The sequence below is a fragment of the Brienomyrus brachyistius genome, chromosome 1 (genome assembly GCF_023856365.1).
Source record: "Brienomyrus brachyistius isolate T26 chromosome 1, BBRACH_0.4, whole genome shotgun sequence".
Taxonomy (NCBI): Eukaryota; Metazoa; Chordata; class Actinopteri; order Osteoglossiformes; family Mormyridae; genus Brienomyrus; species Brienomyrus brachyistius.
In genome coordinates this window covers 49,259,427-49,272,995 of record NC_064533.1, presented here as the reverse complement: position 1 = coordinate 49,272,995, position 13,569 = coordinate 49,259,427, and the positions used below count along the sequence as shown (strand labels likewise).

General features: G+C 38.7%; 2 protein-coding genes across 4 annotated transcripts; one reads left to right on the top strand and one right to left on the bottom strand.

Annotated features, from left to right (window-relative positions):
- The first annotated feature begins 337 nt into the window (after positions 1–337).
- On the top strand, positions 338–3,939 carry spc25 (SPC25 component of NDC80 kinetochore complex). Its single transcript, XM_048987181.1, has 7 exons — positions 338–647; positions 1,181–1,343; positions 1,428–1,493; positions 1,583–1,729; positions 2,121–2,225; positions 2,846–2,944; positions 3,657–3,939. The coding sequence occupies exons 2-7, from the start codon at positions 1,190–1,192 to the stop codon at positions 3,779–3,781; spliced, it is 696 nt and encodes a 231-aa protein (XP_048843138.1). The 5' UTR covers positions 338–647; positions 1,181–1,189; the 3' UTR covers positions 3,782–3,939.
- Positions 3,940–4,801: 862 nt separating this feature from the next.
- Positions 4,802–13,543, bottom strand: nostrin (nitric oxide synthase trafficking). Of its 3 annotated transcripts, XM_048986534.1 has the most exons (18): positions 12,096–13,543; positions 10,647–10,842; positions 10,400–10,485; positions 10,117–10,210; positions 9,623–9,706; positions 9,319–9,381; positions 8,347–8,428; positions 8,134–8,196; positions 7,641–7,739; positions 7,382–7,507; positions 7,019–7,117; positions 6,674–6,799; positions 6,415–6,523; positions 6,223–6,311; positions 5,965–6,090; positions 5,534–5,738; positions 5,179–5,262; positions 4,802–5,091 (listed from the first exon to the last, which is right to left on the bottom strand). In XM_048986534.1, exons 2-18 carry the CDS (start codon positions 10,655–10,657, stop codon positions 4,955–4,957), a joined length of 1,683 nt encoding a protein of 560 aa, XP_048842491.1. In that variant the 5' UTR covers positions 10,658–10,842; positions 12,096–13,543; the 3' UTR covers positions 4,802–4,954. The 3 variants fall into 3 exon arrangements, with proteins under 3 accessions (XP_048842491.1, XP_048842560.1, XP_048842620.1); XM_048986603.1 differs by lacking the exon at positions 10,117–10,210; XM_048986663.1 differs by lacking the exons at positions 10,400–10,485; positions 10,647–10,842; positions 12,096–13,543 and having other exon boundaries at positions 10,044–10,132.
- Positions 13,544–13,569: the final 26 nt, after the last annotated feature.

Genomic DNA, 13,569 nt, shown 5'->3' with positions numbered 1-13,569 from the left:
ATTTATATGTATGTAACAGTTTTAATGCCTTGTAAATAGTTTGTGGGGTTTACAAATTACCCCATAGTTTTTGATGTAGCTAATTTTTGGTTTATAATGGAGTGATATTTCTACCCGTGAGCCTGAGTCTGAAAGCATGAGTCACGCCAGATGTGTGAGACTTGGCAGCCCTGTGTAACCAATATATTTGGCAATCAGTGCGAAGCAGCATGCAGCAGACTTTAGCCCTTCGCATTTGCGCACTTTCTGCTTGCCTGTAGTTCACACTACCGCCACTAAGCGGCCTCAACTTGCTTCTACACAACAAAGCGGTGGATCTTGGGAAACCATACCACATGTGTTTTTTAGTATTAAGTCGCCAAAAAGGCGACGTTATTTCCATGTATCTTACATAAAACGTTGAGAGCGTGTACATTAGTACATATATGATTGTGGTCAAATTTTACGCGACCGTTCGGTTACTAGTTACATTTTTAAATTTCACTAAGCACAACCCTTTATCGTCACTTCCGGTTAAATTAAATTCACGCGCGCACTGACTGGCTGAAAACTCTTTCAGTTTCGTATAAATAAAACATACAGTAAATAATAAATTCGGTTGCTACCAATTTTCGGAACAAGCTGTTTGCTTAATAAATACATTTCCTGTAAGTATGTTTTGTTATATGCTTTGTTATATCAAACTAGCTGTTTTGCTTTTGTTTTGTCGGTTTTCTCACTGCTAACGTTACATGTCAGTCAGGAAACGGTTGTAAAACTTTGTTTAGCAAACTACTATATGGCACTTAATTTAATAAATGCATGTTCTACAATGTGACATTCGCTGTAATTTTTCGCATTAACCGTGTTTCTGTTACAATATCTTTAGCTAATCAGATGGTATGCAAACTGGCAGTAATGTCAACATAACCAGGCGTTTGCGTTTGTAAGACTTCGCATAGTCACGTACTTATGAAATTGATTAGTGGCTTTTGTTTTAAAATGTAACTTTTGTCAAGGTTCATGATTTGTGTTCGAGTTAACTAACAAACTACTACAAGGCATATATCTGCTAACTGAGTCTGGGATTTTCGTTTTTAACTTAACCTACTTACTTATTTTTAAAATCACGTGTGATAATGATATGATCTTTTCCTTGGCACTGTCTTGAGATCCTCTGTTCTTATACCGTCTGTTTTAGGGATTAAATATGACCAGCGTGAAAGATCCAGACGCCAATCAGCATTTCAGCAACAAGCTGGAAGACATATGGAACAGGCTGCTGGTGCAGCCTATGCGCGAAATGGTAGACACGGAGATGGAGTTGTGTCAAGCTCACAAGGAGTTTTTTAAACCTATCAAAGGTATGGGCTTACCTTCAAGGTCTTTATATAAACACAGAACAGTGACAGCTGGTGTTTGTAGTAATGATTTCTTTTGCTTCATAGACATATGTTCAAAGAAATGCAAAGAGGATGAATCCATGTTTGAAATGATTCAGAAATACAGAAAGGGTATGTGGGACCTTTAATTGCAATTTGCAGATGTAAAGCCACTTTGTAATGCTTTTATAAAGCTTTTGGATATGCTATTATGTTTTCAGATATCGGACAAAGTCAAACCCTTTGTAAAGAGACTGGAGATTCAATCCCAGACATATTGTCAGAAATAGAGGAAAAGGGCGCTGAGAAAGAAATGATGATGCAGAAAATCAACAAGCTGAGGCAGGAGCAGGCCAGGAAGAAGGAGTGTAAGTCTGGGGCAGAAGCACATTCTGACCACCTTTGTTTACATTGTTTGGCTGCATTTTGTGGTGCTGCATCTAAATCAGGCGTATGTTTGTTTCCCTGTATCATCCATCCATCCATCTCCCCACTGTTTATAATGGTCTAGCTTACATAGGGTCCTCGAGTCTATCTCGGGTAGCACAGGGATTGTAATCCATTGCTATATTGCAGGGCAGATCTCTCTCACACACACACACGCCCTCCCACCCTGGAAGTAATGCTCGTAGTGCTGCTTACCTTGTCGCCCCTTGTATTATCTTGTGTGTTCTCAAGTTTTAAATTGTTTTTTTGTATTAAAAATTTTGTTCAGTTTAACTTTCTTGAAATGGGTCTAATTACTTGTCTGTTTTACAGCGATGATTTCTCAAAACAAAGCAAATAAGGACAAGCTGAAAAATCTGAGTAAAGTCAAGCAGGTTTTCCAGGACTGGCTTGGTCTGGAAATCCGAAAAATTCATGGTAAGGCACCCTTTATAGTAACACTGTACAGTTACAACCTTTAATTACCTTTTAGTTAATGGGTGATTAATACCAGGCAAAAACCATATCGCTGAATGATGAGAAATCGAGAACAGACTGGAATTTTCCCAGATAGGAATTATTTACTGTGCAGGACTCTCCTCGTTCTTTAATGTCTGGTCCTTCTGTGTGTGATTTCTTTTGTGTGTGTGTGTGTGTATTCAGTGCTGGCTGTTAGATGACTTTTGGCTGGGAAATGACATATTGACCTTGAATGCATCATTGAATCTGTGTATATAGTTTTACGTTAATATGCTTGCATGCATTTGGGCCTGCAAAATAGCTCTATAAAGTCATTCCTGGGGGGTAAGGAGTAATATTTAACAAAATGACTGTGTGTTTGTCGTGAGTTCCTACTGGTTGAGGCGATTAGTCTATTTTGGTATATGAGGAGAAGCATAAAGCAAACATTAGGTGTAGCTGAGATGCAGGTGTTGTGTGCACATTTGGCCTCATTTGACAAGAACCTTTGAGGCAGCTGATCATCTTCCAGTGTCTCAGTTGTTCCCCTCCGTTGCTTTTCTTGTTCCTATGAATGTTATGTAATTTCCCGCCTGAAGGGGAGAGGCTGCAGTTCATATTCCGAGGCATTAACAGCAGTGATCCTGAGGGTGTGCACACATTCATCCTCCGGCTCAGCGAAGAGGGCTTGTATCAAGGTTAGCCCACTCATTTTATTTTTTATTATTATTATTATTATTATTATTATTATTATTATTTTGCATTGTGTTACTCGTGTTTTTATACAATATTGCTAGGACTTTGGGGCTTATAGGAAGTCCAAGGCTGACAAAGGTGGATTATATCTGACCATGTTCTTCAAGCTACCTTTTTCAAGGAGCAGTGCATGGGATCAGTACCCTGCCTAGGATACCTCAGTGGTGCCTTGTTAGTCAGGGATCCGAACCAGCAACCAGTAGTTTAGTTAATACACACCAAAATTGCTAAATCATTGTGTTTTCTAATAAGTCAAATGGGCATTAACATGATTTTTAGTATGTGGGGAAAAAAACGCAAAATATGGTGGTATATTTTTGTTGGAAAAGATATAATTGCTAATTAAATGAATGGGAATTGGGGGGGGGGGGGTAACAATGACTCCAATATTACAAGGCCTGTTACATGCACAACAATAGCCTGTTCTGGGCTCCAGGGCAGGAATATTTGAAGTTGTCATTGCGCAGGTGTCTGTTACTTATTACAAAGATTTGGTTAGTAACATGATTCCTGTTTGCTAGATTGTTACACATCGGGTCCATTTCTTATGCTTTCTAAAACTGGATACACACAGGAGATACACACAGGATATCAGGATACACACAGGAGAGTTGAGTTGACTTGGGGTTGTAACTGCCTTTCTCATTGTTCCAGTTGTCTCATGTGACCCCCCATTGGAGTGCATGGCTCACTTGGAAAAACGGCTGCTTGAGACCAACAACTTCTCTGCTTTCCTTGCCAATGTCAGGAAAGAATTTGCTGCTTTACCTAAGACCTGATGGGGAAACCAATTGACTGTCTCAAACTGTAGTAACAATCTGTAGTAATTCTGAACCCTGTCAAATGCCAATGCTAACTCCTCTGTGTTTTGTTCTTATTTTTTTGGTTAAAAAAAAAATAGCAGCGATATTAAATACCTTTCTGCATTTATGCTGTATGACGTTGCCTTACCGCCACATTTTTTTTGAATAATCATCTGCCACAGTTTACTTTCTCGTGTACCTTTTCATCCTGCAGATTATTGCTTATTGTAGCTACATGTGCATTGCGATCTGAACTCTTTGGAGATTGTTTTGAATTGAGTTTGAATAATGGCTTTGTGATCACTACAAATTTATGAGACAAGTACTGTCAAATTGATGAAAGATTTTTTTATTTATAAATTTGTTTTTTGGGTGTTTATTGGGAAAAACCTTAGACCAAGTAGACAGTATGATGCTTGATAATAGACAGAGGTTCGTTCAGAGCCTTTGTCCAAAATCATGCCTCTTGGAACATTTTTGAGGGCTGCAGAAAGTGGGATGTTCTGACCTGGAGCGATTACTGTCAACTTTAAATCCTCCTTCGCAGGAAAGTAGGTAAACATTCAGGTTTTTAGCATTTTTCTTTTAGTGTCTGAAAGACTTCATTTTTCCTAGAACTCCAATATAATGACAATCAAGGACACTCACCTTTCCGTGCTTCATTTATCTGCAGTATCTTCATGACAGGTGTAGCATTTGGGAGGGGGGGGGGGAGAGCCGTTCAGTACCTTTAGCCATAATAACCTTAATTTTCTTTTTGGTAAATCCAATGATTTAATTGTAACTCATCAGTACAAATTCCACTTTTTTTAAACTACAAAATCTTAATGTAAAAAACATACACAAAACTAGTATTTTGAATCTCTGATTTTAAAAAAAGTGTATTTGTGTTCAGTAATGATTTAATATGATGTATATAATCCTACAAAATTTACACAATACTCGCATCCTCCTGTAACAATGCAGCTGTCATATTTTGAGATCTGCAACAGGTCATACAGTTTCAGCTTTATTAATTTTCATTGCTTGTTTATATACAAAATGGTAATTACGGAATATGGTTAAGCAGATTCATGCTAATTTGCTTTTAACGAAAACTGAAAGCACTTGTGAAATGTTTGTCAATGGAATTTGAGGGCCCGAAAAATTTCACACGTCAGAAGATTTTGTGATGTCAATGGTTGGAAGCTCCTCCACGTAAGTTGATGGGAAGTGGCCTCTCTGGTTATTCAGGACCCCATACCACCAACCGCTCTGGTCCTTTGCTAAGATGTCCAAGAGGTCACCTGTGGATTTAAACAAAAAAAAATAAAAAGCACTGCATCTGATTGGGAAACGTCAGCCAATGTCCTGCACAGTCACTAATCACTCACCTTCTTTTAGGTTTAACTCATCGTCTCTGTCTGATATGAAGTTATATAGTGCTTTGCATTTGCCAATGCTGAGAAGCTCTGCACCTAGTGGGAGAGAATAAGAATTTGTCTTCAATAGTCACCTAGTACTGGTGTAAAATATCTAATATGCGATTTACATTCAATTATATGCATTTTATGTGTTATATTTTACTGTATTGAAGTTTGTCCTTGGCAAGTTTAAATACATTCTGCTAAAATGCACTATACTATCATTTCTTTAGTCAAGCAGTATAAAATTCAACAAACACTTTATCCCCCCCCTCCAAATAGAATACTCCATTATCTTTTTGCCTGCTATGTCAGTGATGTTTACCTGGTTCGTCAGTAAACTGAGAGCTGTGTCCGTTTTGCTGTCTCTCTAAGCTCTCAGTAGAGGCAGCAGAGTCCATATCACTAGAGCACGTCTCTGCAGTTGAAGCGTTCCAGCTGGGAGTCAGCAGCATGGACACCCTGGACCTGTACGGAGACCTCCTTATCTTAATGGGACGTGTCAGCTGCACTGTGCTATGCTCGGAGTCCTGCACAAAGAACACACTGGCTGATGTTACCTGTGCATCTTGATACAGGGGTGCTTCAGGGAGACGTGCCATATCTACACAGGGTTTCATAATTTGTTCGTCACTTTTAGTGAGCAGGTAAGTATCCGTGAGTCTCCTCCCTCCTCCAGGGGGACTTGCCATGATATCTTATGCTGTTTTAGTAACATCTGCAAGGTTAGATGCTTGTAGCTTTTATGATCGGTACCTTATCTTTCCATTTCGCAATGCTGTTGACGAAACGATGTGAAGGCTTTGGCCTCCCTTCTAAGTCAGCCATGCTGCAGGAGAGTTTCCAGTATGTAGCTTCAAGGAGATCCAGCTTCAGTGTGGCCTGCGAAATGTCCACAGCATTCCGTCGTAAATGAAACCTTGAAGTTAAACGTACTTTGCCTGTGGCAGAGCTTAAATGGCGCCACCGAAATGCACCACGCCTGAGAGGTTGTATGTATTTTTACGAGATCACCTCATCCAGTAACTGCTCCGTCTCTTCCAGATTCTTCTTGTTTGAGAAGGAGGGATTTTCCATGTAGGTTTTCAACAGCTTCTCCAAACCTGAAAAAAGTAGAATTTTTTTCTTTTTTAAACATGTATGAGATTTGAAAACTGATGAACCTCCACTCGCACATTTCCATATTTAATACTAGTACACACTTACCCTCCTGGTCTTTCTTTGTTTTTGTGATGCTCTCCTGAAGCCGCTGAAGTTTTGTCCTTATGCCCTCCCTTCGTCTCTCTTTCCCCATTATGGTTTTACCGTCCTCTTCCTGTCCAATGTGAGACATTGATATAGAAGATATACAGGAAGCTGCAACGGTATCTATAGTTCTGTGTGAACCTGAATAATCCAGGCCATTAATATTATATGCAAAAGCTTAACTGATTAACTTAGAAAAATGAGAAAATTAAAAACTGACAAAATAGTCAGGTAGCAGGAACTCGGTCTTATTATCTTCTGAAGTAGCACTTGTCTGCTGAACCAGCATCTCTATGTCCATTTCAACGTTCACTCTCTTTATGGCTTGGTCTATCTGCTTCTGACACTGTAAGAAACATAAAAGGCATTTGCAGTACGGCAGAGAATTATAATGTCTCTGCTCAGCATTGCTCTAAATCAGTTTCCCATTCTGGTCCTTGGAGACCCACAGACAATCCACGTTTTTGCTGGTAGGGAGCTCAGAGAGAGCCAAAACGTGGACTGGATGTAGGCCCCTGCAGAGCGGATTGGGAAACACTGCTCAAGAAGGCAAGGAGGAACTCACATGGATGAGGGTCTGTCCAAAGCTGGACATGTGTAAGTTGTACTTGTTCAGTATATTACAGAGTATTTCTATGCGATGTTTCTCCATCTCCTGAACGACCTAAACAATGGAAACAACAGCTTGTCTACACTCAATTCAAGGACACTTTACACTCCAGAAGGACACCAGGAGAACTGAAGTCGATAATCCTTATATAAAACCATGAATACAAAATCTATATCAATATGAATGTGTAATTGAAAGCATTCAACAGAATCATACTGTAAGATTTTCACATGGTTCAAATGAGTTACATTAAGGCTAAGGGTTTGGTGTCGCCCTTATATCGTAAAAACAAAGCATGTGATGGTAGCTGCTGGTCACCTGGTAGCAGTTCTTCAGTGTGGCTTCCCATTTGAGCCTGAACTGAAGGCCTGCCAGGTTGGTGTTGAAGTATTCTTCATCTGCCTTTACTTGCAGTTCTGCAGACTTTGTCAGACGGTTCAGCATCTAGTAGGATAACATGGTCAACACTGCTTTTACATCAATAGGAGAATAAACCAGCATGTGTTATGATGAAATGCAATGTCACATTCTGTTTTATGTTAAATATATAACAGTTTTGTTAATGTAATTCCATTACCTTCTGTTTTTCTTTCTCTGTAGAGATTTGTTTGTTGTTCTCCACAAAACTGAAAAGGGCTTCATGCTCTCTTGTTAACCCAATTAATTTCTTCTTGCTCTGTGGAGAAACAGCCTCTGTTATGTACAAGACTGCCTTCCTTAAATGTCACAATTTTAGAATTAACTTTTAGGCAATAAGATTGTGAGGCTCCATCAGTAAGTCTAGGCTTAATGAAGTATACTTCATATACAATGTTATTTAAATACAATTTCAAAAACTGAAATTTGCATTTAAGCAATGGTTTTGCCTAAAGGACACTCTAGGAATTATACATCTAATTTAGATGGAAAAGTTTTCAATTGACACGAACCGTACTTTTGTCATAATTATCCACAGTAAATAGTTTTTTAGCTGAATGACAGGAAAAATATGTTATAAATACTCTACTGCATAATGGACTTTCTCACTAATTTAAAATAATGAATTATTCAGAATCATACTTTGGTCTCACCTTTAATTGTTCATTCCAATTTATAACCACAAGCTTCCCTGTCTTGTCAACAGCATTGTCTAGCTATGGAGGAAAAGTTGAAAGATATCAAATGAGAAAATTTGGTGTAAACAAAATGTCTGGTAGACAGAAGTAGATTAAATGGCACATTAACAGAAGAATGAAATGACTGTCATGGCAGTGAAAGATGAGATATCCTCAGTGGTCACATACTGGCCTCTTCCTCTTGGTATGTTCATCTAGAACTTGACGGATTTCCTGAATGGCTTCTTGTTGAAAAGCATTTCCCAGTGTTCTGTTAAAAAAAAAAATCTCATTCGGTGATTTAATGATGCATGTTTCAGAGTTGCTGCTTATGTTGCAGAACCCATGTTATGGATGCTTTGATTACCACAAACCACCCAAACGTAATATTCTGGTCTCATCCTTCTATTTTACTCCTCAGCTATGCATTAACTACAGAAATTCATGCTAAGTACCTGTTTAAAATGCACATCAGCAGTTACTCGTAGATTCAAACTCAAATGCTTTGCCCAGTATGTAAAACATATACAGTAAGTAGTGCAATGCACTTAACAGACCACAAATTTATATATGTTATATATACTGAACCAGGCAAAAGTTTGGACACACCTACCCATCGAAAGATTTTTTTGTATTATTCCCTAAATTTTAGAATTGAGACATGAAAACTATAAAATATCATACATAGAATTATGTGCTGATCAAAAAATAATTACAAAAAATAATTAGTTTGGGGGGGGGGGGGGGGGGCAGCTCTGTGAGTTAGGACTCAGCAGAAGGTTGCTGGTGCAAATCCCATGGTAGGGAGAATGATCCCACCAATGGGCATTTGAGCAAGGCCCTTAATCCCAACTATATTATACTCCATGGACTGGCTGACCTTACTGTCTCCTCTATGCCAGCTTCATGAGGTGGCCTCCTGTGATGCTTTTCCAACTATCCTGAAGGAGGTCCCACATATGCTGAGCTCTCATTGTTTTTTCTTCACTCTCATGTCAAACTCCTCTAAAACCCTTTCTGTTGTGTTTAGGTCAGGTGGCCAGGTCATGTGATGCGGTACTATCACTTTCCTTTGCAGGCGGCTTGGCGTGTCCAAACTTTTGACTAGTGTTGTATGTATAGTGAAAACGATTGTCCTTGCCTTAATGCAGTGATCATTACCTGTGAATGTCCGCTGTGGAACACATTTCATCTGAGATGTGTGCCCAGGCATTGTAAGTGGAGCTGGAAAATGAGAGAAATTATGGTGAATCTTGAGCTCACCAACTTCTGCATCTGGTCTGTAGCTCTACTTATAATTCTGCACAGTAAGCTATGTGGCAGCAGAGGGCCTGGCTTTCCATTTGTCCTTTTGTTTCCATTTGTTTTACCGCTCAGATATCCACTAAGTAAGTTTAGGAACATTCCTACGTAGCCTAGAGAGGCTAATGAGCACACAGAGTCATGTGACATCAAATGCACTCACTTCCGGATCATTCCGCTGGATGCTTTGATGAGTTTGCCCGCCAGCTTCTGCAGGCCTTTGGCGTAACTGATTTCTAGCTCAGCCCTGCAATTCAAGATCATGATCATCACATGTCCCATATACGCCTCGTAGCGAGATAAAGATCAAGGTCCACGGCGGAATTTTATTAACAGCTAACAATACACACACTTCAGGTAGCCTAGCTCTACAGATTTAATACAATTCAATTTTATTTGGCAGCTGAGGTTTTTGAAAGTTAATCATTTTCTCTGTTTGGCGTAAGTTCTGGCATGTTTCCTAATTCTGAAGCAGGACAAAAAGGATAAGGAAAGGTCTAAATTTTCTCCACACAATTCCGCTACAGCCCATAGGAAAAAGCCCACTGTAATCACTTTCATGAGCGGTAACCTTATCAAACTACCTTCCTGAAAAATCCTGTTAATGCAAACAAAAGCCCATTTGTCTAATCTCTCAGGTTTGCTCTCCTTGTATACCCTTTGCAATCCAGTAATTCAAAGATGTGTTGCTGCACTAAGCGTTCTGTTGGGTTGCTAAGTAGACTAGAGTCTGGAAAAACAGGTTTCAGTCCTGCAGGAAGAACAAGTGGAAAAGTAACTGGGTTTATTAAAGAGTAACTCAAAGGCTCAGATCCCCAGTGTGCAGGGTTTTTGCTACACAGAATTCTCTCGCAATATCACTGAGCACATCATAATTTATAAACAGTGTTTGTTTATTAGCCTGCTAAATAAATTAATAACAGCAATCCAATGTGAATACCTTTGCTGGAAGACCGACATAAGTTCCTTGCAGAAATACTCCCCATTTTTTGAAAACTTCTTAAGGTCTTGGTACAGCAGGTTGTACTGTAAAACACAGCCGCACATCCAGAGCTACATCAGAGGTTGTCGGAGTATCTTCACTTCAGGAGTCAGGGGTAAACTCCATTAGCTTGAAACGAATGGTTTGATTTTCAACACATGAAAAGATCTCTCCTTAAAAAAATAAGGCTAGCAGGAATACTCACGGTGCATCCATTGAGTGGGTCCTTCATCTTGCTTCCGTCTGGGCCGATTTATTGACTCTGCACTTTGAAACTTTGACCACCCTTCCAGTCATGCATGCGGAAGTTATTTACATTCATATAGCTCTGCTGCTCCACTGGCACTTTCCATCTGGGTATAAAAGCTGCCCGATTGTTCCCTCACCCTCCACTATGCTCTCTACAGTGAAATAGCAGGACGACTCTCAGTTCTCCGTCTTCTGCCTCCACCTATTTGCATTTCGAAACCAAAGTCCATTGTACATATAATCAAAACTGTGGATTATATTAATATAAGCAGTTCAGCAATCTAAAATGTTTTACTTCCACTGCCAAAATCACATTACATATCTGTCACAGGGTTGTGCTTAATCTGTAACTGACCTACTGGTGTTTAAAATATAGATTACTAGGATGGGAGAAATAAAAGCCACTTAATTATCTTGTGATTATTTGAGTTCTTATTCCATTCTAAACAGAACACAATTAATAGAATCAATATTAACTTCAAAAAAACTAAAGCTTATGGCATGTAATCTGGAGGTGATGAATAAAACCTTGCAAATCTATATTGAACTGTATATCTATATATACATACCATCTGTGAATTAACCTGATATATGTAAATGCAATGTTTTTGTAATATGATCAAGAAGAAATTTCGAATAAGACTTTAAAAACACATGGAAATATGCAGCATGTTGGCTTAAAAGTGTTTATTAAAAATGTATAGCAACACTTGCTGACATATTGGTTTCCTATGACTTTTAGGGGTTTGAAACACTGAGATCATCTTTGGCGCAGGTGATATGCTTCAGTGGTGGACATCTGATGCATGATCAGCTATTTGCACATCTGCGCCTGGATTCCAGTGAGAGATGGAGAGTATCTGTGTTTATACTCTACAACTGTAGCAGCTGCAGAGAGTCTTCAGAACACACACACGTACGGTATACCTATCCTTATGGGGCCCGCTCATTCATTTCTATGAGAAAAATGCTAATGCTAACTTTGACAACCTTAACCCCCACCCTGCCCTAAACATAATCATAAGTAACCAAGCAAAATGCAAGAGTTTTTGAATTTTTAGTTTTTTCATAGCAGTCACCGATTTTTATAAAATACAGTTTTCCCTTATGGGGACCAGGAAACACCATAAGGGAAAAAAAACACGTTATGGGGACATTGTGTCCCTATAAGGATAGGTATACCCGCTCACACACACACACACACACACACACACACACACACACTAAGTTATAAGCAAGATATTTGACAGTTTATCCGTCTGCCTAAAAACAAGTAGGAGAAATGAGGTATAATGGTATGTGCAAAATAATGTGCTTAAATGATTATTGAAAGCAGATGGATGGATCAAAACAAGCTGAAAAACACACCAGAGGTATTGGGTAATAAATCTGTATAACTACTGACCACATCACACAACAGCATGCAGAGAAGCATCTGGTCCTGGCAGTGAGCTGATAGAGCACTTAAAGTTCTGGCCTCAGAGAAGAACATTTATATAAAACTAATAAAAACAGTGAAGATCAACCAGGCGGCTTCAGTGAAAGCAGTGCAACACCAAGCCACTGCGAACTGATTGAATGGTCTATTTAACCCACTTCAGACTGATTTATTCACAGACTTTTGGGGTCTTCAAGAAATGGCATATAAATGTTATGTTATGCTAATTTATCTAGAAATGACAGTCAGTCAGGGTGACATGAACGTGCGGCGCATAGAGTGCCGATCCAAGCCTGGAATTTGTCTTGATCACTTACTTCATTTGGAAAACGACTAATTAATGGTAAGGGTGACACCGTATAATACTCACAGGGCAGCATTACACAACTACAGCTCTCTAGATCCGAGCGGATCGGGGGAATCTGCAAAGCAATGACACTCGTGATGACGACCTCCAAAACTACACACATGACTGGCAATCTTAAAGTGGCGTTTCTTAAATTAGAAATCTGTTGAGAATTAAAACAATAGACATGTCTTCCTACAAATTTCAGTGCACTACTAATCAATATGCTGCAAGTATTTTCATCTTTTTGGACCAAAAAGATATATATTGGTTTTGTTACAGACCATAAATTTTTGATTTCTTGGATAAGCACTAGCAAATATGCTCTAATAGGATAATTACATTTCTTCTGAAATAACAGCAAGTCATTCCCAATAACTATAATAATCATAACAATAGTCAATCATGTCAGAATAACAACAGTAACTGACAAATTAAAAACATTTGAAAAACCTTCAGACTTCATTTAGTGTTTACAACTGCTTGATGAAATTTTCTGTAACAGCCATAAATGTATCTTTATCAAATACATACAAGTAATTCTGTTATTAGTGCCAGCCTTTTAAAAATAATTATTACAAAAATCGGAGTAGTAGATTATAACTGTAAATGTTTAACATCTCAAATCAATTGTGTGATCAACCAGAGACAAGCATTATATCAACCTTACTGAACTGAACTGACTGAATACTGAATAAAATAACGGCCAGATTGTGAACTCAGTCTGCAGCGCCACTGATAATCCAGTGATTAAAATGCATTGGAACCAAAGTAAAATCCCTTCTGTCAACAGTTTTTGAACATATAAGAATAAATAAGATTAAAGCGAGCAAAAATTCCCAGTTTTGCAATGTAAAATATCAACACACAGCCTGTGTGCATGAAAGACCTGGGATGCCTTCATTAAATTGTAAAAACAGTTGCTGCACAAGAATGCTTCAATGGTCTATTTAAATTTGACTTAAAGTATATAAACCGAAAAATGAAAGAGAAAGGAAACATGAAAGGGAAACCAGACTGTATTAGCAAAAGCTGCCAGGAGTTTCTGGTGTGAAACGGCTACTGGTGTGAAACGAATAATGACGTCTGCAGTAA

Coding starts and splice junctions, on each gene's coding strand:
- spc25 (XM_048987181.1), top strand. CDS start 1,190: ATGACCAGCGTGAAAGATCCAGACGCCAATCAGCATTTCAGCAACAAG. Junction 1,494..1,582: donor GATTCAGAAATACAGAAAGG/GTATGTGGGACC, acceptor TTATGTTTTCAG/ATATCGGACAAAGTCAAACC. Junction 1,730..2,120: donor GCAGGCCAGGAAGAAGGAGT/GTAAGTCTGGGG, acceptor TCTGTTTTACAG/CGATGATTTCTCAAAACAAA.
- nostrin (XM_048986534.1), bottom strand. Junction 6,800..7,018: donor TTGGACAGACCCTCATCCAT/GTGAGTTCCTCC, acceptor TGTTTCTTACAG/TGTCAGAAGCAGATAGACCA. Junction 6,312..6,414: donor AACAAAGAAAGACCAGGAGG/GTAAGTGTGTAC, acceptor TACTTTTTTCAG/GTTTGGAGAAGCTGTTGAAA.